The sequence below is a fragment of the Glycine soja genome, chromosome 9, assembly GCF_004193775.1.
Source record: "Glycine soja cultivar W05 chromosome 9, ASM419377v2, whole genome shotgun sequence".
NCBI lineage: Eukaryota > Viridiplantae > Streptophyta > Magnoliopsida > Fabales > Fabaceae > Glycine > Glycine soja.
The window spans coordinates 2,173,695-2,200,391 of NC_041010.1; the positions used below are offsets into that span (position 1 = coordinate 2,173,695).

The 26,697-nt window shown below is 30.1% G+C and overlaps 2 protein-coding genes and 1 pseudogene across 2 annotated transcripts; 1 reads left to right on the plus strand and 2 right to left on the minus strand.

Moving 5' to 3' along the window:
- Positions 1–6,153: 6,153 nt before the first annotated feature.
- On the plus strand, positions 6,154–8,056 carry LOC114368014 (berberine bridge enzyme-like 21). The gene has a single exon (XM_028325340.1). It carries the CDS (start codon positions 6,183–6,185, stop codon positions 7,827–7,829), a length of 1,647 nt encoding a protein of 548 aa, XP_028181141.1. The 5' UTR covers positions 6,154–6,182; the 3' UTR covers positions 7,830–8,056.
- Positions 8,057–10,170: 2,114 nt separating this feature from the next.
- Positions 10,171–11,797, minus strand: LOC114367721 (annotated as a pseudogene).
- Positions 11,798–21,368: 9,571 nt separating this feature from the next.
- On the minus strand, positions 21,369–22,971 carry LOC114425804 (berberine bridge enzyme-like 21). The gene has a single exon (XM_028392768.1). The coding sequence runs from the start codon at positions 22,968–22,970 to the stop codon at positions 21,369–21,371; it is 1,602 nt and encodes a 533-aa protein (XP_028248569.1). The 5' UTR covers position 22,971.
- Between the last annotated feature and the right edge of the window lie 3,726 nt (positions 22,972–26,697).

Consider the following 26,697-nt stretch of genomic DNA (forward strand, 5'->3'; position numbering starts at 1 on the left):
TTTATAACCTAGTAGTGGATATGTTCTAACAGGAATACACGTAGCCCTGCCAAGTAAGACTACCATCATCTTGTATAAATAAATGTACAGTTTCATAAGGAACTTTCCAATTAATTGGAAGAATGTGGAGTCGAGTTGGTGTACATCTTAGGATCTAATTAAATTAAATAATTATACATACTAAGCTAGAAAAACGCTTCAAACTTTCGTTGGTAAGTTTATATTCTTTTATATTTTTCAGTTCTTTTTTATGAAAATGATTCTTTTTAATTTACCATATTCAATGTGAAATAAGTGAACATGTTGCTTGAAGAGAACACGGTCAACACACCAATACTGATCCTGACACCATATGGAGGGAGAATGAGTGAGATTTTAGGATCAGAAACTCCATTTCTGTGTGGAAATGGGAGCATATATGGGATTCAGTATTTGGTTTATTGGGACTCAAATGAAGAAACACCAAAGCATATATATATATATATATATATATATATATATATATATATATATATATTTCAACCACATACTACAAAGATTTTTGGTGTATTCAAGTTGGAGATAATCTTGAGTTTAGTAAGAGCCTAGGGAGGCATTATTCTTTAAAACGTAGTGTTAGTTATATATTCATTTTCTTGTTTACCGATCGATGCATCACTATTTTTTTTTATCGATAATATGATCGATTTATTGTTATTAACTAGAGAAAAATAATAATAAGTTTCATTATCGCATTTTTTTATTGTTGTAGTTCAGGAAAAAAAAAATACTTTTTAAAGAGGATAGTGCAGAACATGGAGCAACGTCTTCATCTGAGAATGGATCCTGTAGGCATTGATGCCTATTGCATCACACAGAAAACATTAATACTAACGTAGTTAGGCACTTCAGTTATGTGCATATACTGAAGGATGAGGAGGAAGACTTGGGAGAACTGGTGTTATTTTCTACTATTTTATGTTTAGTTCACCTTGTTTTGCACTACTTCAGTTTATTTATCTTGTACTTATTCACGTTTTGTTATACTTATTTCTTACGAATTTTTATATTATTATTTGTATTGATATTGCTTTAAACGATTCTTAACGAGTGATAAATGTTGTTAATATTGACATTGGTTTAGGGTCACAAATAAAAGAAAGATTGAAATAAGTTTTTGTTGTGTTTCTAGACTAACGGAAACGTATTTTTGTAAGGAGTATTTTAATATAAAAAAAACATTAATCAAAAGGTTGAGGTGAACTTAGCAAAACAGGGTACAGGAACGACCAACGACCCTTAAATTCCTACAAACATAATGTTTTGGACCCATTCCTCAACCCAATAGGCCTAGTAAGTTGCCAACGTGAAACTTAAATAGTTAAATTCAAATCCGGCAACGGATTAGATTGACTTAATCATATTCATCAAAAAAAGATTTACATCATATCCAATATTTTATCGAATCTTTAGATAATTGAGTTTAAGTTTAAATAGATTACCCTATCAAAATTTTGGATCTAGATCCTTTCCCATATTAGGCGTCAATTGAAGGTGTAGTTGAGAGAGAGTTTTATTCGTTAGATTATACGCACGATTCTGATTTTGTCATGTTTTCTACATTAATTTTTTTTTCACTCTGTTGCTCCCGATTTCAAACAAAAAATAAAACTCTTGTCTCTTTCTCTCCCTGGTCTGCAATGTTGGTCACCAAAGAATGACAAATTGTCACCAAAATAACGACCTCCAAGATGCTAAGGGAGAATTTGCATTGGAAAATGATTTTTTCATTGCAATTAGACTCAAATTATAATGCAAAACTCTTCTTCAATAGCTGGATTTGTTACTTTAATCTCATGATTCACTTTGGCACTACTTCACCATGTGTGACTTTGAAAATTTAGTTACATTATGACTACTGCTTTGTGACAGCAACATTGCAGACAGACAGAGAATTTTTATTTTATTTTGTTTAAAATTAAAGCTACCAAGAGAGAAGCTATAAAGTGAAAAATAAATAATAAAAAAAATTAATGTAAAACACGTGACAAAATCAAAGTCCTTTATATGATCTAACATGCAAAACTCTCTCAACTACACCTTCAGGTGTCAAGTATGGGAGAGGATTCGGATTTCAAAATTTTGATCATGTGATCAACTTGTTATCTTGAGTAGGATTACATTTTACATTTAAAGATCTTTCATGTAGTGTATTTCTTCTCATTTCCTCAATTCTTAGAACTAATTATATAATTTTCACTATTTTCTATCGAGCTTTGTTGCCCACTTAATTAATCAAATTTCTTTCTTCGTTATCTCAAACTTGAACAGATTTCTACTAACTTAAGAGGAAAGGTCTACTGAAGGGCATGATTCTTGATTTCTTGCACTGGAAAAAGAACGAGTGGAAATAGTTATTTTTTATTTTTTATTTTTTATTTTTTAATATAGCAACAAGTGGTGGAAATAGTAGTAAAGAAAGGAAGAGATCCAACAACTACAGCAAAATAGAAGCATGAAATTCTACAAATTATGTGAATATCGTTTTTCTTAGCCGGAGATAAAACAACGACATTTAAAAAAAAAATCAAATGGAAATAAATTTATGACATACAAGTGGAATGCGTATGATTGCATTACAAATGACAACGATATATCAGTTCCCCTGTTGAATGGAAAACCAAATGGTACACTAAGTTTTGAAATATTCAACAACTTGCACGTTTATATTTAATCAATACTTTTTAAAAAATAAAAAAATAAACTCTATCTGTTTAGGGCTCCAGGATGATATTTTTTCTCTTCGTCCCACTAATATACATAAATGAGCAAATCCCCACATGTTAGTCCTTAAGATTATAGTTATTGAGAGATTTATTTGATGGTTAAATCTTTACAAAATTCACATTTAAATGACTAACTTAATATAAAAAACTTAAAAAATTAATAATATAATGATTCATTAATGTTTAGAGAACATGATCGAGGATGAAATCTTATTTGAAAAATCTCCAAGAAAGTACATGCATTAGCTGCTTAATATACGCGCTTACAAAAGTAGCAAAAAAGAAAAATACGTACGCGTTTGTAAGTAAGCCATTTACAAGTATAACCTTATATCCGAATATAATATAATATTCCTTTCCCACAGTTACCGTCCACATGGCACATGCTGACTTTTTTCGTTTATGCGGCATTGTTAGTCTCCGTTTTTTAATAGTGACAGAAAAAGGAAATAGCATGCGCATAATATGATTAGAAGTATTTTTAAGAATAAATAAATAAAATAAAATTGAAATGAGTTTCTTTATAAATTACAATTAACTTGGTTATAACCTAATTTCTAAAAACCCTTCCATTACATTTTTAAAAATAAATTTATTATATAATAAATGAATGCACCGTTTTAAACACTTATAATTATAAACTATTATTTTTATTTTGACTTAAGTTATTTTCAAAGTTGAAAAAAAAACAGTAAAAATAAAATAGAATATGTAGTCAAACTTATTTTTAAAAATTTGAAATAAATTCTTATTTTTATACCCATAAAAATTAAACATAATACCAAAAGATTATAATACTTCCACATCTTGTTCAATCTTTATTTAAACCAAAGAACAAAAGTTAGATATATTTATGTGATCAGTAAAAGTTCTATTTAATTAACTCCCATAAACATTTCAATATTCTAGAGTAAGAAATACAATAAACATTTTAAGGTTGTGTTAATTCATTGACAAGTGTATCAATTCACCCAAGTAATAAAGTAAAACGAAAGTTCGAGTGTCAAGTTCGCAAAAACTTTGATTATACGGAGAGTTATGTATATCTAATTTTTAAACAATCAATGAATTGAATTAAATATTTGTAACATGTGACATTAAACGTGAATTGACATAAAATTCAACTAATTAGCTAGCATGTGCAAGGCGAGAAAAAAAACACTTAAAGTGGTGAAGGGACGATTGATGCGGAATAACTATATGTTGGGACGCTTAGCCTATAAAAACTATTCTGGATGCAATACTAATGATTTTTCTCTATTCAATATTATTTCAATTATCATTTACATCTAGTTGTATACTCTATGCATGATTTCTAACACGAAAGAGCCTAATTTACCTAATTCTTCTTCTAATCTCTTAAGAGATAAACTAGCTCAATTGCATTATAAATAGAGATGTCTAAAACAAGCTAAATAATATCATTCTATCCCTAGAGATGAATTATTTAGATGTTCTTTTCTAGTTCTTGAGAGATAACCATTTTTCAATGTCTAAACCCTAAAACATAGCATGAATATGGATAATCAAATCACAATCGTAAAAATAAGCACAAAAAAGAGACAATGAAACTAAAATAATATTAAATAGATAATAAGAATCATTATATCAAGAATTTTTTTTTTTATTGCTAAACTCCTAACAATGGGTGGTTTATTTTCTCATTGTCACCAGAAACTTAAAATTACAAAAAGAGTGAAGGTGGTGGAAGAGAATAGAGGAAAAATAAGAATGAAGGAAATAAATGACTCCCAATGGGTGATTCTTTTTTCCATGGACGTGCCCTAGTCTTTCTTTGTGTGGGGGACAGAATGAATATTGATTCTCTCCTTTTTCCTCACTTAAAATGTAACTCAATTTTATTTTTTCACGATCTTGCGCTAAGTACGACTGCACCCTAAATGAAGAGTAAGTAGCGAATAAAATAATATAAATTTACCTGTTTAAGCACCTATTGGACAAAAACTCATAACATATCAAATTCCTAATGTTTCACAAAAAAAGCAATAATTTTTTTCCATAATTACAAAATATATTAATGCACAACATTTAAGTTATCAGGTTGTGTTTGAAAATTCATTCACAAGTTTTTAAACGGAGAATCCGATTTTATTTCCAATACAACCCTAAATTTAGAAGGATTGATGAATTACTGGTTAAAAAAAAGATTGATGAATTAGAGTCTTAAAAAAAAAAGATTGAAGAATTAGAAAACATGGAGTTCGAGTTTTAGATTTTATCCGATCTAAATTGGAGTATACATAATTAAAAAAATAAAATAAACGCACGCTTACACAAGCAAAAAGTTTTAGTAGTACTTCACATTGATTTTTCACCCTTCTGGGACATCGAAACTCATCCCCTATAACACTGCCCTTCGATTAAGGGAATGAAGGCGACACAAAACCCGGATTAATTATCCTTTTGAGACTTTTAAAAAAGTCAACATTCTTTTATACTCTAAAAGAATAGATATAATATTATTTTTAATATTATTTAATTAGTTGAAACTCCTTACACTTGTACCAGAAAAAAAAACAACTCCTTGTACTTTTCCTTCATAATGCAATTAGTCAACGAAGATAAGTCATGCAGCATGGTATAATTCAGCAACCCAAAGAAAGCTAACCAATCATAAATTTCTAATTTCATAGGGGGAAAATAGTCAATAACGCACTTTTTTTTACCAAACAAAATATCTAATTCATAAACAAAATCAACAACAAAAATACAAAATATATAGTAGTAAATTACCGCTCTTAAATTATTATTTTTTAACTCAAAATGATAAGCAAAAGTGACTTTATATAGAAATATCTATCTGATCTATTTATCGGATAACTCAATGTCTACTTCAATTCTTTCGTCACTAATATCCAAACCATTAAATCTGATTAATACTAGTAATCCATTATTCCAAAAACAAATAGAATTTTTTTTATAAAAAACTCTTTCTTAGGTAAAGTAACGTCAACAAGTCATAACTGATAATAATCGAAACGTCTCAAGAAGATTCCTTATTTTCACCAAATACTCTTTCAATAAAAAGAAGGTTTTGGCCGATAATAAATAATTCACGAGGATATAAAAATCAATCTTAGAGATTCACATTTTTTAACAAACGTTTATTTTATAATATTATATATTAGAAATAAAATTTCTCATTATGTTTAAGAAATAAAATTAAAACTGTACGTTAAGTCCTGATAGCATGTTTAAGAGATAAATTATCTGTTAATTATATTCCACTAATTCACCCAAAAAAGAAAAAAGAAAAACTCGTTCATGACAATTCTCACGTTGTGTTAGTCGCAAAAGTGGACCAACTTAACACGTCCCAAAACACTTGCAGTGTTATATATAAAAACCGCACTCACCCTCCCCAAAGTCACCAACAACACTTGTCACAGACAGACCATGGCAACAAAACCTCGTTTGGCTTATCTCCCTGCCATTTTTGTTCTTCTTCTAGTTGTCTTCACTTCTGTGACGGCACAATCCCCAGGGCCAGAATCTTCATCACTCCACGACACCTTCCTTCAATGCCTCACCAAATACACAAAAAACTCCTCATCTCAACTCTCCAACATAGTCTTCGCTAACACCAACCCCAAGTTCCCCACTGTCCTCCAAAACTACATCCGAAACGCGCGTTTCAACACCTCCTCCACCCCAAAGCCTTCACTCATCGTCACTCCCCAGAAAGAATCACACGTCCAAGCCACTGTAATCTGCGCCAAAAGCGTTAACATTCAACTCAAAATCAGAAGCGGAGGTCATGACTACGAGGGCATCTCGTACATCTCCGACGAACCCTTCATCATCCTCGACATGTTCAACTTTCGCAGAATCACGGTGGACATAAAAAACGAGGTTGCAGTGGTCCAAGCTGGAGCAACACTCGGAGAAGTTTATTACAGAATATGGAAAAAGAGTAAAGTTCATGGATTTCCAGCAGGGGTGTGTCCCACTGTTGGCGTCGGTGGCCATTTCAGCGGTGGAGGGTACGGTAACATGCTGAGAAAATATGGCTTATCTGTTGATAATGTTATTGACGCTCAAATTGTTGATGTGAAAGGAAATCTTCTAAACAGAAAAACAATGGGAGAAGATCTCTTCTGGGCTATTAGAGGAGGTGGAGGAGCCAGTTTTGGTGTCATATTATCATACACTATTAAACTCGTTCCTGTGCCGGAAACGGTTACCGTTTTCCGCGTTGAGAAGACTCTTGAAACGAATGTCACTGCCACTGATCTTGTTGTGCAGTGGCAGAAAGTGGCGCCAAATACTGATGATAGGCTTTTCATGAGGCTGTTATTGCAGCCTGTGAGTTCCAAGGTTGTGAAGGGAACAATAACTGTTAGAGCCTCGGTTGTGGCTTTGTTCCTCGGAGGGGCTAATGAGGTTGTGTCGATTTTGGCTAAACAATTTCCGCTTCTAGGATTAAAAAAGGAGAATTGCACTGAGGTGAGTTGGATTAATTCTGTTCTGTGGTGGAACGACAACAATAGTTTGAAGAATGGTGTCAAACCTGAAGCCTTATTGGATAGGAATTTAAACTCTGCGGGTTTTCTCAAAAGAAAATCTGATTACGTTCAGAATGCCATTTCCAGAGATGGGTTGGAGTGGCTATTTAAAAGAATGATTGAGTTGGGAAAAACGGGGCTTGTTTTCAACCCTTATGGAGGAAAAATGTCTGAGATTCCTTCTGATGCGACGCCGTTTCCTCACCGAAAAGGGAACTTGTATAAGATTCAGTATTCTGTGAACTGGGATGATCGATCACCTGGTGCTGCTCTAAATTTCACAAACCAGGCTAAGAGGTTGTTCAGTTACATGACCCCTTTTGTGTCCAAGAATCCCAGAAGTGCGTTTTTGAATTATAGAGACCTTGATATTGGGGTTAACAGCTTTGGTGAGAATAGCTTTCAGGAAGGGGTGGTTTATGGGACCAAGTACTTCAATGACAATTTTCAGAGGCTTGTGAAGATTAAGACCATTGTTGATCCGGAAAACTTTTTCAGGAATGAACAGAGTATCCCTGTTCTTCGTGGCAAAGCATAGAGAACCATACAGATACAGTGAAGAATGTTGCTTAGTTTTTTCTTTTTCTTTTTCTTTTTCTTTTTTTGACAGTAAAGAATATTGCTCAGTTAGTGCTCCTCTTAGTTGTCGCATCTTCTTTTGTTTCTATAGTTCTATATGAATAGTTGGCCCATAGGCCCGTGATACTTTGTCTATTGATTTGATTATTATTATTATATCATTGAATTTCAGAGTTTGGCGGTATATGTTAGGTTCTGCGTACGGATTTTCATTTATTTTATTTGTTCTTTTCTTTCTTTTTTTCTTTTGCTCTTCTATTTGTGCATTTAATCATGTGACTTGTGTTGGAAAATTCGTTTAATCTCAGTATGAATACAATAATATGAAAGCCCTCGGTATATTGGTTGAATTATTCGAACTATACTTGTGTGACGAGTGGAGGTCTTGCTTTTCATGCTGACCACATCTTGTGGTTCTTATTTTGTCTTGTCGTTTTTGTTTCTAGATTTTCTCGTGACCTGGTCCCTTGAATTTTTAATGCATGATGTTCTGCAATGGATTTTTAACTTCTCCACTTTATTCATTAATTTTTTTTGGACCAAATTCATTTAATTTTATAAGTCCACCTGTTTTAGTTTAATTAAACCAGAAGACATACGAAATTACCAAGCAAAATTCAGTGGAACCAGTTACCGGAATTGTTTGACAGAAATGTCGTTACGTGCAATTAATACTTATTTCGGTTCGTTTTGTAGCATCCAAAGTAAGAATTAAGAAAATAATTAATTAATTTAGTTAATAATATTACGTTTATTTTCATTTTATGTTTTCATTATATTACTCTTAACATTAATGATATAAACTCTTGTTTTGGTCCTAAGAAAGACCCAAAAGAGTAATTAATGAAGCCAAGTTGGAATAAATTAGGGCAATAAACAATAATGAACCAAGAAAGACCCAAAAGATTCAACTCTCTCACCCTGATCTCAATGACACACAAAGCCTCCAATGGCATCAACCACAAATTACAACTCAAGCCTAACTGCAGCTTGAAGGACTAGTCAATTTGCTGGAAAGATAGACCTTATCTTCTATTGGGGAATCACAAGATAGACATGAACAAGCTATATCTCATGATATATGGCAAGAACAATTCCCTAGCCAAGGATCATAAAATACAACGAGAACCACAAGATGTTTTTGTTTACCACTTGAAGTGTGAGAATGAATATGATCACCAATACTGTGAAAATTGAAATGTGAGCATATCACCAGTAGAGGGAAACATTGTGCTAGCTGGCGGCTATAGGCTCATGTGCACAAAAAAACAACCTACTTCAATAGTGAAGGCCTAGGAGACACCATTGTGCATGCGCTATACAGAAGCAAGTTGGGTCTAATTAATTTCTCCTACTCTGATTATTTGCTTTATGCTTGTAACCCTATTATTATATAAGTTTAATGATCATTGTACCGTACAGGTCATATGTCCAATATTTACTCGGATGTATGTCCTATATACTCTAGCATGACACACGATCTTCACTAAGCAACACCAAATAAACAGATGAGGAATGATTGTCGAGTTTAACCTCCACTCCTGTTTATATGTACTCAACCAAACCAAAATAGAAGGTACGTTTTACTTATATCTATATATAAACACCTTTAACTTATGATTGAAGTTTCTTTTATAATTAAGTATCCCACTAGACATTAAGGAAGAAGATCCGAGATTATACTACTAACACTGGATAAAAGAGAAGATCAGATTACTCTCCTAGTAAACTTAATAAGAATAATAATTATGTACTAATAATAATGTAAAATATTTTTATATTATCATTTAATTATAAATTATCTTTTGTATAACTTTTAAGATAATTAGTATAAAAATTAATAATCTTTTTACATATTTAGTTAGCATGAGATTCAAATAATTTTCAGTATAAGCTGAATGGGAAGTTTAACTAAACATGGATAAGTCTAAATTGGAAGTTTCATGGGCCATTAAGTCGGATTGTAAGTTCACTGGATACTTAGAAAAATTGGCCACGTTTAACTATGCTGTACTGAGTTAAATCGATCAATAATGTGTATTGGATTCAAATAGTTTAAAAAAGACTGTTTGTTTGTCGGACCAAAATTAAAATTTACTCATTTTATAAGAATTAAAAAATAATTTTAAATATTAGAAGATGAAAAATAATTTTTTTATAAAGACCAAATTTAAAACATGCTATTTTATAAAAATAAAAACATATTTAAACCTCATAAAAATTAATAAACTTGTGAAAAATATAGTTAAAGAATTGTGATTAAATAAATATAAGATGAGTATATATATTATTTATTCTAATCAAGAATGGGACCATACATCACTTAACATAACATGTCCATTAAATTTATCAACCCGATCCCTTCCACCGTCTGGTTCCCTGAATCTCAATTTTAGCGTCGGGATACTCTGTTAATTTCTGATATAGTTCTCGGGATCAACCTCAGTTTTAATCCTCACCAATCTGTAGAAGTTGTTATCGAAGTACTTAATACCATAAACCTCCCATTCTTGGTAGAGCTATTGTTATCATGGTGATTAATACCAATGTCAAGGTCTCTATAATTCAGAAAAGCCCTCCTTGGATTTTTTGACACAAATGGGGTCATGTAACTGTGCAACCTTCTAATCTGTATTGTAAAGTTCTTCTCTGCAGAGATTCCCGGTTCCTCCCAATTCACAGAATACTCAATTTTGAACAGATTTCCTTGTCGGTGAGGAAATGCTGTGGCATTTGCTGAAATCTTATTCATTCTTCCATCATTTGGGTTGAAAGCCATACTTGTTTGTCTTAATTCAATCATCTTTTTCCATATCCATTCTAACCCGTCTTTGGAAATTGGAGTCTTCACATAATCCGATTTCCTTTTGAGGAACTTTGCTGAGTTGAGTTTTCTGCCAAGTAGAGCTTCTGGGTGGGCACCATTTGGAAAACTATCCCACCAAACTGCAGACTCAATCCAACTCATTTCAATGCAATTCTCCTTCTTTAGACCCAAAGTTGGAAGCTCCTTTTCCAAAAGTGACACAAGCTCTTCTGTTCCTCCCAGAAACTTAGTCATAACAGCCGCTCTAACAGTTTTGTTCCTCTCGCCAACGTTGGAAATCACGAGGTGTAACTATCCTCATGAAAAGCCTTTCATCCGTGCGCGGTGCAACTTATTGCCACTGCACAACAAAATCAGTGGCATTTTGCTCCAAAGTAGCTGAAAAGAGTTAGGAATTATAAGATTACTTGGTGGTTGAAGGGAGAAAAAAATGAGAGAAAAAGATTGTGGATTTGAATTTCTCTTACAAAAATTAACAAACTAATAACTAACTGTGAAAAAATAAAAACCCTGAAAAACAGGAACAACTTCAGGCATAGGAACCAACTTAATTGTGTATGATAATATGACTACAAACTTGCTCCTCCACCTCCTCTAATAGCCCAAAAAAGGTCTTCCCCCATTGACTCCTTGTTCAGAATCCTACTTTTGACATCAACAATTTTTGCATCAAGGATGTGATCAATGGATAACCCATATTTTCTCATCATGTTACCATACCCTCCTCCACCGAAATGACCACCAACACCAACAGTGTGACACTCCCCTGCAGGAAAGCCATGAACATCACTCTTCTCCCAAATCCTATAATAAACTTCTCCGAGCGTGGCGCCAGCTTGGACCACAGCAACCTCGTTTTGCACATCCACTGTGATGTTGCGGAGGTTGAACATGTCAAGCATGATGAAGGGTTCATCAGAGATGTATGAGCGACCCTCAAAGCCATGGCCACCGCTTCTCGTTTTAATATTGTTTCTTAGACAATCAACAAAAGTTTCATGTACTGATTCTGTAGTTGGGGCAGCACATGAGGCATGGAGTGAAAACAAATACACAATAACAATGGGGAGCATAGTGGCCAATGGAATTGGTTTTTCCATTGGGGTGGTGCATGATAGATTTCTGAATTATAGATGAAATGAAATAGTGCGGGGCTAAGTTCGGTTATGTTGAAAGAGACACAAAGGTTGGGACGCATCATTATCATAGTTTTCTTGAGGGACACTAGTGAGTGATGAAGATTCTTCTTTGAGCTTTGCCGTTTGCTTAGCCGGCGCTTATTGAAGTTAATTACCTTTAGCCATATGAAGGTACTGTGCCAAGTACCAACCATTTAGCCATATATAAGAAATGAGAAATCAAACTGTTGATAGACCCAAGGTGCATCAAGATGAAATTACTATTGAACATATACTACCAAATATTTTTTTTAAATATAAGTTTAATCACTCATCATAATTGTATATGGTAAAGATTAGTTTGTCTTGTGAAATCACATTTCTTCGCAATATTCATTGTACATTAAAGAAGCAAATTAAACTTACAATTTGATATCTCATGTAGTAAAATATATTTCTTAGAGAAAATCATTCTAATTATACTTGAATTGTTTCATTCCCTTTTCCCCTTTAAAACTCAAAGTCAAGTTCCTTCATGTTCTTGGTGATGGGAATACGTTTTTTTTAGAGGAATTTAACCAAGTCAGTTAAAATCCCTCAGCTGAAGTTTAATTTAACTAAAAGTCTAAAACTAAAGACAGAAGGGACATCCAACGTTAATATATCGCAGTCTAACATTTATTACATGTTATTGGAGCTAACCAAGTGGTTTTCTCGTATAGTACATGGAAGTTAATTACATGCACCAAGTCTAAAGACTAAAGCTACGACACATTGAACAACAGATAGAATGACAGTGTTTGGGGGCCGGTGTAAAAGTTAAGTGAATGATCAGTTGAATAATTATGCCTATATATATAAAGTTAATTAATTAAGTTTACTAATTTTATTGTTCTGTCTTGTAATGTAGCTAAGGCACTCCTAGCGCTATTATATACTTTTATCTCAATGAAATTTTGGGTTATCTATAAGAAAAAAAAGAGTCAGTTCAGTCATTTCCCAACTTTTATTCCATTCATCATCCTTTACTTTGGTTGTCTCCACATTCCCAGCTCTCATATTTCATTATTCCTGTTTGCTACGCGTACCTCGAATTGAGCAACACGGACATAAAAGTTCAAGAGGCATAACTTTTCTGAAGCTTATATTAGATTACCGGCCTATTTCATAATATCATAGTATGTAAGCATAACTTTATATCCTTATATAAATCATTAGATTCCAAGTACAAATATGGAAAATATTTTAAATTTGAACGTAAATTTGCAATATATAACAAAAAGTTATTTCTTTGATTTTGGAATGTGTATAAAACAAAAGATAAGAGAGAGATAATCATATAAGATGTCATATACCATGTTAATTGGTGGAGGGTTTAGGGATAATATACATGAGATTATAGATTCAAATCTCAGTGTAATCTTTATTGTACATAAAAAATATCATGTTAATTTTTTTTTATAAAATTTTTTTAAGTCAAAAACATCTACATATCATAATCGAAATTAATCTTTGATTTAACCGATTAAGAAACACTTCTGATATGTGAGCGAAGAAAAAAAAAAGAATTAGATACTCAGATGTGTCATTAACATCTATAGCAATACTTTTAACTTGAATATACTAACAATTTACAAATGACAATATTCCTCCAATAAATCTCGATCAGCAACTTTTGCTTTTTAGGCTAGAGTATTATACTTATTGAATTGAATTAATTAGTAAACTATGTACGTAAAAAAAAATTGCTGACTTTAATTGTCAAATTAAACATGGAAATACGTACATATATTTATTTATTTAAGATCATATATTTAACTGAACATCGGTTTAACTTATTCAATTCCCTTGTAGTTCCATGCCAATAGAGATGAGGACCATATTTCATATTTGAATTTGATTTATGCAAAATAAACCCTATGCAGTAAGAAAATAGAAAAGAACTGCAATCATAAAGATTTGAGAATAATATTGGGAAGGACTACACGTACGGCAGAGTTTAAGATGTAGAACTTTTCAAAAACATTAATGGTAACCCGGGATACTAAAAAAAACATGTTACATAGAACGATCCATTTAATTGAGCAATACGCATAAGAGCAAAAAAGTGAACTAATTGCCAAGACTGCTTACATGGGAGTGGTTAATTATTATACTGCGCATATATATCTGAGACATAGTAGGATACATTGCCAAAGGATCATGGTTGCCCTTCAAGGTTAAGGCTTACAACTATGACCTAAGTAGTAGGACTAACACAAAAAATACCCTTCTTCCTAATTTCGCTCCCTTGATGCCATCGTTGATGATCGCAAACGCTGTTCCATGTTCTGAACTTGGCATTCATATTGAGGGTTGGAAGAAAGAAGAGTTAGTGTGACAAAATGCTTGCTGATGAGAGAAAACAGAAGGTGACAAATAATGGTGCTCAAGTGAGGGAAACATGTTGGTTTTGTTAGTGGCTTTTGTAGGTGAAAAGGAAAGTGGAGGAATGGATATTCCTGGCATATACCTTGACTCACTGTGCTTTTGTTTAATTGCTTTTCTGTCCACTTTTTTTTATATATATCATTTTCTAACATTATCTGACTTTACCAACTGAATGATTGGAATATAAATTTTTCTAGGATTCTTTTAAACAATTTTCAAAATGAATAATGTTTCCTTCTATAATTCCTTACACTTTTTTGTCATTTAAAACTACATGGTCATCATCTCTAATTGATTTCATCCTACCTCAAGGTGAGATAATCAACTTTTGCTTTCAAATAGGTGGATTGTTAATTAGAAAAGAAAATAGTAATTGTTAACTCAGTATTTAAATTAAAATATTTTTTTATATATTTTAATAAATAATCAACTATAACATGATTTTAAAATCTATTATATATATATATATATATATATATATATATATATATATATATATATATATATATATATATATATATATATATACATAATTAGTGATTTATTATCGACATAATCAACTTTCGCTTCCAAGTAGAGCAAACGTTGTAAAAAAGTATTTTTTTATATTCAATAGATAATTTTTATATTAAATTAAAACTGATTCAAATAACATATTTATTAAATTTTAATATTTTTTAATTGGTGATTGAAAATATATTTATTACTTTCCTTTTAACTTGATTTTGAAAATCTGTGACAATTTACATGCATTTGAAGTTACAAAAATGACCCTTAAACTTAGATTATTTAAATCAATCATATTAACACGTGAAAATTTATAAATTTTTTTTCTAAATTTTAAAATGAAAATATTCTTTTTCCTTATTAAATAGAGCGCTAGGGATAACAAATGGCGATTTTAGATTTTGGAGAAATAAAAATAAGAACTCTTTATATGGACTAGAGAAAAAAAACCATTCATTTTACAGTTACAAAAATAGTGATTTCAAATTTTATACATAGTGATGAAAAAATACAAAAACAAAAAAATGGCTCATTTTATTTATATTAAAATTTAAAACTAAAAATATATTTTAACCTTAAATGTTTTTTTTATTGGTATAAAATGAGGGAGTTTTGTTTTTGGATTCCATTTACATTTCCTTGTTTTTCATCTCTCTAAAATTTGATGTTACAATTTTATATCCCTAAAACGATTGAATTTTGATTTTGGTCTCTATAAATATTTCTTTCATTTTCATTTTTTTAAAATCTGAAATTGTGATTTTATGTCCCTAACATTCATTTTATGCCTGATAATTAAATAATATGAATTTTGATAACTAGAAAAAATTGTAAGATGTCTCATGCTAACATGGACCATACCATAGTGATTAATAGGTGTTACATGGTCGCTTGATTTTCTGTTAAAAGTACAAGCGGTTAACGAGTGGAACATGACAATAGGAACAAAACAACAATAATTTCATATATTTGGTTTGAAGTTTTTTTTTAAAGAGATAAACAAGAAAAACAAAGCAATTATAAATTAAATCCTATATCAATTCAATGCTCAAACATTGCTCATGCAGGCTGGTGGCCCATGTAGAACCACTAACTTGCTGTGCTGAATTTTAAAAGATTTATTTTTTGGTAAAACTTCTTTTCAATCAAGATTTTTAAATTATTTAAAAAATTTGGTAACATTCAATTAAAATTATCAAGATATTTTAAAGAAGGTACAAAATTAGTTGGTATTCAATTAAAAAAAAATATTTTGGCATAAAAAATTCAGTGAATTTTAGAAAGGATATATTGGATTAAGATCTTAAAAGATTTTTTGATAAGTTAATTGAATAAAAATTATATACCAATATATCTCTCAATAACATAGATGTTTATAGTCATTCCCACATTAATAATTTTATCAAACAATAAACATATTCAATAATTGTCTCAAATCTTATTTATATATTTATTCACTTATACATTAATCAACTTCTCACTTTCATTAAAATTATGTATTTCATATGTTCATATATACTCGATTTCATTTACATGTATAAATATGTAATCAAAAAGCTCCAAATTCAAAGAATTGTTTTTTTTTTTTTCATTTTAGGACATGTTGATCATTGGTTGAAAAAGTAAAAAAATTATTATGTGATGAAAAAAACATGTCAATTGACTAAAAAAAATATGTCAATTGACAGAAAAAAATAATCTCATAAAATTTCAAGAGTTTGGATGAAATTGTTTAATGTGTATTTTCTATTAAAAAGTCTTATAAAATTCATTAAAATCCATCTTAAAAAAGTATATATACTTTTGAATATAAAAAAAAATTAAGTTGTAAATTTTTTTAATTGAATACTAAATTTTATTAAATTTCTTAAAAATCCTAATAGTCTTATCTTAATTGAATATTATAAAACTTATTTTTATTATTTAAAAATCTTAATTGAATACATCAATAAAAAAATATTTTAAAATTCTTTCAAATCTTAATAGAATAAATCCTCCTAAGACTTTTACAACTTTAAAAAATTCTTAGTATTAACAAAATCTACAAATTTTAATAGATTATATTCTAGAATGAATTTCAATAAATTTTGTATAATTTTTTAATAAAATGTATAATATTATGTTTATCCAATAATCTCATCCTAATTCTTAAAATTTTGAGAGATTTTCATTTCTTTTTTTACTTTTCCCAAAGTAACCATAATTTTCTATGTCCATCACTCGTAATCCTTCCCCTCTCTCCGTTACTGATCTTCTTATAGATTTCCTAACCCGGCAACCCCAACAACTTTCTCAACTCAACCTATACCACCAATGCAATCAACAGTTATTCAAACTATCATCAGGAACGATAATATTTCAAAAACGGGGAAATTTTAGCATAGAGATTTTTATTGCATGTTGAATTTCGATATTTCATTGAATTTCAATTTTTCAATTAATCTGCATGCTCTAACAGAGGACGTAAACTAGATCGGTCCTTTCAATTGTGCCGAATTTTAATATTTTGTTGAAGTAGAACTTTATGAGAAAAAAAAGTTATATACTGATAATATAATTTTTTTTATATAATAATCAAATAATAATTCATCATGTATAATAAATTTATTAACTTTTAAGAGATATATTTAATTAGGATTTCAAAAAATTTTAAAAGATGTTTTGACTCTAAGAAAATCTTGAGATATTCAATCAAGATTTTTGAATTTAATAAAACTAAGTCTTGTGGTATTCAATCAAAATAATTAAATCTTTTAAGGAATTCGATAAAATTGATTGGTATTTAATTAAAAAAAGTCTCCTAACATTCAAAAGTATATAGATTTGGGTAATTTTTTTAAAAGATGAATTTTAATTGATTTTATGAGACTTTCTTAATAAAAAATACACATAAAATAATCTCACCTAAAATCTTGAGATTTTATGATATTTTTTTTTTCTTTCAGTGCCAATTGATATATTTTTCTTTTCACATCATACATAATCGTTTGTTTTTTTTGTTGTTAAAAATGATAAACATTTATATTTTTTAACTCTTGCAACCAATGGATACCATGCTCTAAAACTTGTGATATGGGTGATTTTTCTAATTTTTTTAATTTGCAATTATGACATTTTGATTATGTGTTTATATATATATATATATATATATATATATATATATATATATATATATATATATATATATATAAATGAAAAATATTTAATTTTGGTGATCACAAGAAATTGACTTATGTGTAAATACATAAATATATAAATGAGGTTTGAACTAATTGTTGGATATCTTTTTTGTTTAGTGAGATCGTTATTGTAAAAATAACTATGAGTATCCAAATTACTTGTAGACATTGTAGTATATAATTTTTATAAAATTAATATGATTGATGTTTAAAGGAGAATGAATATATTGTGTTTGTAAATATGTTGGAAAAAATTGATTTGTTACCTAATAAGTTTAGGGTTCTTCATATTGAATGAGTTTTATTTAAAGAGTTAGATAGGAAAAATTGATGGATCTTTATCAATAATTTTGAATATTTTTTAAAAATTAATGAAATTCTTTAAAATCTTCAAAATCCATAATTTCCTTTCCAATTTTATGATTTGATATTGTATGAATCCATTAAAATTCGAACTACAAAATCATAATCATACAAGTCTTTTAAAAAATCTTAGAAATATTACATTTTTACAAAGTCTTTTAAAATTCATAATTTTTTTTACACCAAAATAGTCTTTTAAATTCTCAATCTAATATATTTTTCTAAAATAATTATTTTAAAGTAATTTAAACAATACTTTATAATTGAACGACAATGTAAAACTGTTTTATACTATCAATTTATAGATATTAAACTCTTTGTTTATTAGATACTTAAACTATTATTCAAACCTACTGATTTTACTATAAAAAACACGACCGTGAAGTTTGGAAAAATGATTGATTTTACTCTCTTTTTTTAAATCTTACCATTTTGTTATTACCTTTTGTATTAATTTTCTTAATTTTGAATATTTTCTAAAAATTCAAAGAATCATTTTAAATATTATAATTCTATAAAATTCTTTCAAATCATTTAAATTCTTACAATGTATTCAAACTACATAATCTTAACTATAAAAGTCTTTGAAAAAAAATATGATAAATCATAATATTTCTAATTATCTTTTAAAATTCACAAAATTTTTTGATATCAAAATAATCTTTCAAGATCCCAATATAATACATCCCCAAGAACATCTACAATACATACTTGTTTATGAGTTATTTATCATAATTTTGTGGGTCTTATAATTTCATATGGATTAAAAAATTTAAAATAAAAAATTACTTCCATGCTAAGATTATTAAAATGAGTTCTTAAATTAATTTTGTGTGTCTTATAATGCTTAAAAATATGTTATTTATAGTATGATGTTGTTAAACACTAATACTTACATAAACAAGTCTACCTCATATGCTCCATTAAAAAAAAAAAAAAAAAGCTTAGATAGCAATATAATGCTTAAAGTTAAGAATCTTATCTAAGGATGTTAGTCGGTGAATGGACTTTAGCATACAGCGAAATAGTGTCTCTGTTACGACCTTCTAACAGTCTCGCATACCAAAGATTCCACATAATGATCGGGACCACCCTTCCAAACTCTAATGATATCGTGAAGCCATTGTGAAAATTCTAAATCTGGTTTAGGAACTTGAGGAACACCTTATTAATGAAGTGTCCATAAATTACCACCAGTAAATTGTACACAAAAATAGACTGTGACATATTGTCTTAGATGCAGCAAGGCATAAGGCCACAAAAAAAAAAAAACAGATGCAGCATGCCATAAAGGGTATGTTGCGGAATCCACAATAACCTATCCCACCAGAATAGCACAAAGTAGTTTAGCATGATGAAAGACTTGAAAGAAAGAACTGAACATATATACAGGAATATCCTTGTTCCACAGGTTCTGAAACAAGTAGTAGTGCACAGGAGAAGTTTAATCCTTTTTTTCAATTGTCATGTCTATAATGGAGGAAGCCCATACCTTCCCTGATTCCCTTTAACCCCTCAGTGTGGAGGAGTTATTTATTTATTAGATTTATAAGATTGAGCCTTGAGGCTTTATATTAACTATCAAGAGATTTACACCAAAATGGAAGGAAGCCCATACCTTCCCTGATTCCCCTACCATGGTTGAATTTCTAAATTTACTTTTGTTGCAGGATAATTCTAAGCTGGCTTATGCAAAGATCCATGCATCTAAGCCGACTTGAAGGCCTAAACTATGAAAATGGAGCTGAGCATTAAAAGGTATATATAAACATATATGCAAGTCAATTATTTCATTTTGAATTATGACTATCAACAATTAAAAGATTTATGAATTCTATAATTTATCGGTTTTAAGGAAATCCCCAGCCATTGGATACTTAACACATGATAATGGAGTTGGGTTTACCATATTTGACAATCTTTCGTTACCTACACAATGATATATCATTCACTACAAAGCCCTGCCATCAAAGAAATAAAGAAGCAATATTCGCTTGTAAAATTACGATCATCGAAGACTTTTAGTGACAATCAAATAATTCTGCATCTTCTCGGGTTAAAGAACAAGCCAGTTTCTAGTAGATAGTGGAAAACATTTTTGGTGGCTATACAAATTGCTGCTACTATTGCCATTACAAATCCTCAACGTTTTCCGCTAGTAGAGAAGGCTTTACCAGCAGTCAAAAATTGCCGCTAGCTTTAGGGACCAGGTAACGCCAGCTTAACTCTATTGCCGGTAAATATATTGATGGCTATTTTACTTGCTGTTAAAAGACAAAATAATTGCCATTAAAATTCTCTTTTGGTTTAGTGTTGGTTTAGAACAATCCAGAGATGTCTTTGACATCCACAAATCTGGCACATCCTCTATTAGGCACGGACTATATGATGGGACACTTTTAGGGGTACATTAGTGTGAGACATGTGCAACTTCCAACCATTAACCATCAGCATATGCATGCCAAACATCCTTTACATTGTACTCCAAATCATGAATGTCAACCCAGGGAACTTGTTAAGAAATGGGAATTTTTGTTGCCCAAGAATCAGACCAGAAATTGAAATTTCCCTCTCAAAGCTTAATCATAAAACATCATGCAAAATCTCCAAACCATAAAATATTAGTTCGGCTTTTCACTCTTAAATTGTTAATGCTTTATTACCTCTTTGCCTTTGGTTGGTCCAACTACTTTTTTTAATCTTTTTAAGCTTTGCGATCTATTTATTCATCAACGTACGTACCATGAATACAGACACTATTCATCTTCCAGCTTCCAGTTTGCATATTTCATAGTTGAGTTTAATTTTAATTTTATTTATTTATCAATTAACATTCAAATATATTCAATTAAAATTAATACAAATAATAAATATTAAAGAATAAGATAAATGGTAAACTTAAATTAAAAACTTTAATGCGTTTTTAGTCGGAGAATAAAATGATTTGCTAAAAATTAGAAATATGATATGTGATATGGAAGAACTATGAAATATTATTAAAAATTATAGTATAGAATAGAATCAAATACAATTTTGTTTGAGACATCTAAGTAGGCAATATTCTTCACATTCACCTATGCTTTGATGGGACTTACAGGAATGCTCTGCTCATTCCTGAAAAAGTTTTCCGGATCAACCGCAGTCTTAACCTTGACCAGCCTCTGAAAATTGTCATTGAAGTATTTGGCCCCATAAACCTTCCCTTCTTGAAAGCTATTCTTACCAAAGCTGTTAGTACCAATATCAATATCCCTGTAATTCAAAAAAGCACTTCTGGGACTCTTCGACACATATGGGGTCATCTCACTGTACAAAATCCTAGTCTGATTTAAGAAATTCTGAGCCGCAGCAGGTGATGAATCTGACCAGGTCACAGAATACTGAACCTTGAACAGGTTCCCTTTACGGTGAGGAAAAGGAGTCGCATCAGAAGGAATCTGAGCCATTTTCCCTCCATAAGGGTTGAAAACAAGCCCCGTTTTCCCCAACTCAATCATCTTCTTCCATATAAGCTCCAACCCTTCTCTAGGAATAGCATTCTGAACATAATCAGATTTTCTTTTAAGAAAAGGGGCCGAGTTGAGATGTCGATCCAATAGGGTTTCAGGTTTGGCACCCTTTTTAAAAGCCTCATCATCATTCCACCAGATAACAGAATCAATCCAACTCACCTCAGTGCAATTATCCTTCTTTAACCCTAGAAGCGGAAACTCCTTCTCCAAAATCGACACAACCTCATTAGCCCCTCCGAGGAACAAAGCCACAACCGAGGCTCTAGCGGTTTTCCCACTGGGCGCCAATATTAATCTCATGAAAAGCCTGTCATCAGTGGTTGGCGCCACCTGCTGCCACTGCAACACAAGGTCAGTGGCATTCTGTTCCAAAGTCTTGTCAATGCGGAAAAAGGTAACTGTTTCAGGCACAGGAACAAGTTTAATCGTAAACGACACTATGACACCAAAACTGGCCCCTCCACCTCCTCTAATAGCCCAGAAAAGATCTTCCCCCATTGTTTTTCTGTTTAGAAGATTTCCTTTCACATCAACAATTTGAGCGTCAATAACATTATCAACAGATAAGCCATATTTTCTCAACATGTTACCGTACCCTCCTCCGCTGATATGGCCACCAACGCCAACAGTGGGACACACCGCTGCAGGGAAGCCATGAAGCTTACTCTTTTCCCAGATCCTAAAATAAAGCTCGCCAAGAATGGCACCGGCTTGGACCACGGCAAGCTCATTTTTAACGTCAACGGTGATCTTACGAAGGTTGGACATGTCGAGGAGGATAAAGGGTTTCTGGGAGATGTACGAGATGCCCTCATAATCATGGCCTCCACTTCTGATTTTGAGTTGAATGTTGACACTTTTGGCACATATTACAGCAGCCTTGACGTGCGATTCTACCAGGGGAGTGACGATGAGTAATGGCTTCGGCGTTGAGGAGGTGTTGAAACGGGCGTTTCGGATGTAGTTTTCAAGCACAGTGGGGAATTTGGAGTCGGTATTGGCGAAAACTATGTTGGAGAGTTGGGTTGAGGGGTTTGTATGTTGCGTGAGGCAGTGAAGAAAAGTGTCATAAAGTGAGGGATTTGGGGATCGTGCCGACAATGAACTGAAAACAGACAGAAAAACAAAAGCGGCTGAAAGATAGGCCAAACTAGGTTTCGCCATTGTCGTGTGTTATTGTATGGTGACTTGGTGGAGGGTGACTCTTACAAAAAGTATCTTATAAGCTAAAAAAAAGCCTGGCCAAATGGATCCTCAATCCCGGTTATTGTCCAAGAAAGTAAAAAAAATCCTTGCGGATTTTCTTAATTAAACTATAAATTTTGAAATGTTTATGGGAGTTAATAAAATTGGTTTTTGACTTGTCATATAAAATTTCTGACAGCTTTTGGTATATTTTTAACAAAGATTTGTTTATACTTTTTTCCTTTAAACAAAGATTTGTGTATATATTTTTTCTTTTTGCTTTTTTATTTCTGTCAAGATAATTTGTCATCCGTTGCAAAATAATAAATATCTTAAGTCCATATATATATACTTGATTCTACAAGGAAGTATTTTTCCTAATTTAATAATATTAATTAGAGAATAAAAGGAATTGATTATGAATATGATAAGCTTCTTTTTTAATATCGTTTGAACAAATAATATCGTTTAAAGGGATCATTCTGTCAATTTTCTGGGTTCTACAATGGTAATGGTAGAAAGAAAAACCAGAAATTCTGGGTGGTTTAGTGATGAAGATTAAGGCATCAGCTTGGAAATGGATGACTTATAGAAATGGAAATAGAACCGGTGTCTCTTTTCCAGAGTGATGTATCTCACCAATGGTTAATTTCTTTGAACCATGACCACGATCTAGATATGGGATAAATTGGAAGTTACAAATCAATATTAATGTTTTTGTTCGACTGGGTACATATACATGATGTTTTTTGTTTCTACTGGGGCATATATATAAGGGATACTTTTTTGGCTGTTTCCAACACATCTTTTGGTTTTATGGAGGACTTGTCCTTTTTTGTTGATGAACCTCCCTTTGTACCTCTGGTACACTGATGTAAATATATCATTCTATTAATAAAATCCTTATTTTAGTTTTAAAAAAAAAAACAATAATATCATTTAGAGGATAAAGTTTGAAATTCAAGAGACAAAGAGAATTATGAAACTGAAATTTAGGAATACATTTTTTTTTCTATACTCATGAAAGTGATATTAACTTCATTTTGTTTTTAAAAATCGGTGGACAAAATGAAGGAAAAAATTGAAAATATATTTCTTTATTTCTAATTTATAAAAATGATTTAATAAAAAATATTGACTTTATTTTTTAATTAAAATTTGAAACAAAGCTTGTGTGAGAAAACTTTTGTTTTTAATGTCACGATATTAAACTTGTATACAATTTCGAACTGGGGGATTTGTTTCCAACATTTAAATATTTGTAAGATACTATTATCTTACCGTTTTTATCTTATCATGTTTAAATGGCCTTCTCAGGCACCTTTTCATCTTAAATAAAGTGCCTTTAATTATGATCAAAATATTATGTTTTAATTATTAACATTTTGGTTTTTTTGGTAAAGTTTGTTTTTTTTTGGGTAAAGTTTTCATTTTGTTTAGGCAAAGTTATCCAAATATAATTTTATATAGGAGAAAAAAAATGAATTGAAATCTTCTTTAATAGATTACAGAATTTTTTCAAAGTATAAGTTAAATAATTGAGCTTAATTCAGTAAAAAACAAAGTTAAATTAAACTTATGAAAAAACTTATTTCATATTTTTTCTTATTTTTTTAGTGCTTCTAAATAAACTTTCCCCAAAAAAAACTCATATTTATGTATATAAAAAAAGACCCAGCTATTTATCTAACTTTAGTCATAATTAAAAATAATATAGCGTTGCATAAATTATACTCCTCTCTTATGATCAAAAAAAGATTCAGCACGGATAAAAAATACACTCCTCTCACTTTAAGAAATGTGAATATTACAATGTTCTATCTTTCTCATATATTAAAAAATACAATTCCTTTATCGTGACAAATTCAAATACATAACATTTTACTCATTTCTTATTTTAAATTTTCGGTTAAATTTTCAATTGATTTTGTTTAAAAAAATGTTACTAAAATATCCTTTGCACTACCAAAGAATTGGGAATTAAATTTGCAAAAATGATTTTGATAAAAAGGGATTAAAGATTAACACTAAACTAATAACCGAAATTGATAAATTCTTTTTGGGACTTTTTCACAAACACATAGAATGCACTAATGAGGATTTCGTGCCCTGCCATACCTATAAAAGCGTGCCCCAGCTTAATTTACCAATTGCATGTGCTTTATATAATATATAGATAGATATAAATGATATTTTTTTGTTAAAATTGATTTGAAAACCCTTTTCAAAATAATTCATTAAAATAAATTAATCATACCAAATTAAATTTAAACGTGTAATTAACCATTAGGAAGAATAAATTTGCTATCATTGCTCAAAGAAATTAAATGTGATTTTGCATCACTTTCAGAAATTCCGATTATGAACAAAAATTGTGTCCTGTATAAAATAAAATACACATTATGTAATCATTTCCAAAATTAAATATTTATTATTTGTTATGTAACGTATTTGCTAACAATAATCGAGAGATAAAAAAGAGAAACAATAACCAATGTTTCCCTCTGTTATCGTATCTGTCATTTAATGCATAATAAAATGAAACGTATATTACAATAAAATAAACATTTAAAATTTAATTTTAAAATATCATTTTTCTTAACTGTTAAAATCTTTATGATGCATGATTAAATTTTAATCGTGGAGTTAGAAACTTTAGTCTTATATAAATAAGATGGTTTAAGATCGATGATTTGTTTATTAATCTTTTCTTCCTCGGGATTGAGAATTTGTTCTTCTAAGTTCTAATGCTTATTTAATTTTATGTGAAATTTCAATTGTATTTTTTTCTGTCAAAGTTTCGACGAAACATCTTTTATTTTAGGAAAAGAAAGATTCTCATGTATAAGCTTTAAAAGGATCTGGGTGAAGGTTAGTGAGATTACGATTTGAGCTTGAGCTTAGAACATTTAATTTTTCTTTTTTTCCTTTTAGAACTTTTATGTTACTGAGAAATGAATTGAATTGTGTGTTGTGAGTGACTTGAAGGAAGACAGGATAATCAAAGTTGATGTTTATTTGTATGATCCTATTATGATATATTATTATGTTATTTTTGTTTAAAATTTTTTATAAAAAATATTAATGATTATTAATATTTTTTTTCAATTTTTTTTTATGTTTTAAGGTTATAAAATGATAGTATATTAACAAAATATTTGTAAATTTAATTATAAATTTAGTGTTTATTATATAATATTATTATACACGAAAATAGTGTCAATTGCAAAATAAGTGAAAATTTTTATATTAATAAAGATAAAGAACTTACATAATATTACTAATTAATATTAATAACAGAGCTAGATTGTTAAAATATCACTTCAAATATTATTTATAGAGAAATCTTTCAAAACCTAAATAAACTAGTTAGAGTTTCTTTTTTATGAACAACATGATTAAGATACAATAAAAAAATTGACATAAAAATGCAACATGAGATTCAAACTTAAAAATCTTTACTCTTAAAAACATATCTTTTTATCGTTGATAAACCAACAAATTGACATAAAAGTGCAACACAAGATTAAAACTTAAAAATCTTTAGTGTTAGAAACATATTCCTACAAAAAAATTTCATTTTGTTACAATTCAATATATATTTCATCAATTTCAGCATATAAGATCATACGATATTGAATTATTTTTATCTTTACTTTTTTTTATTAAGTGCTTAGAATATAGAATAACTAAAAATTTACATATT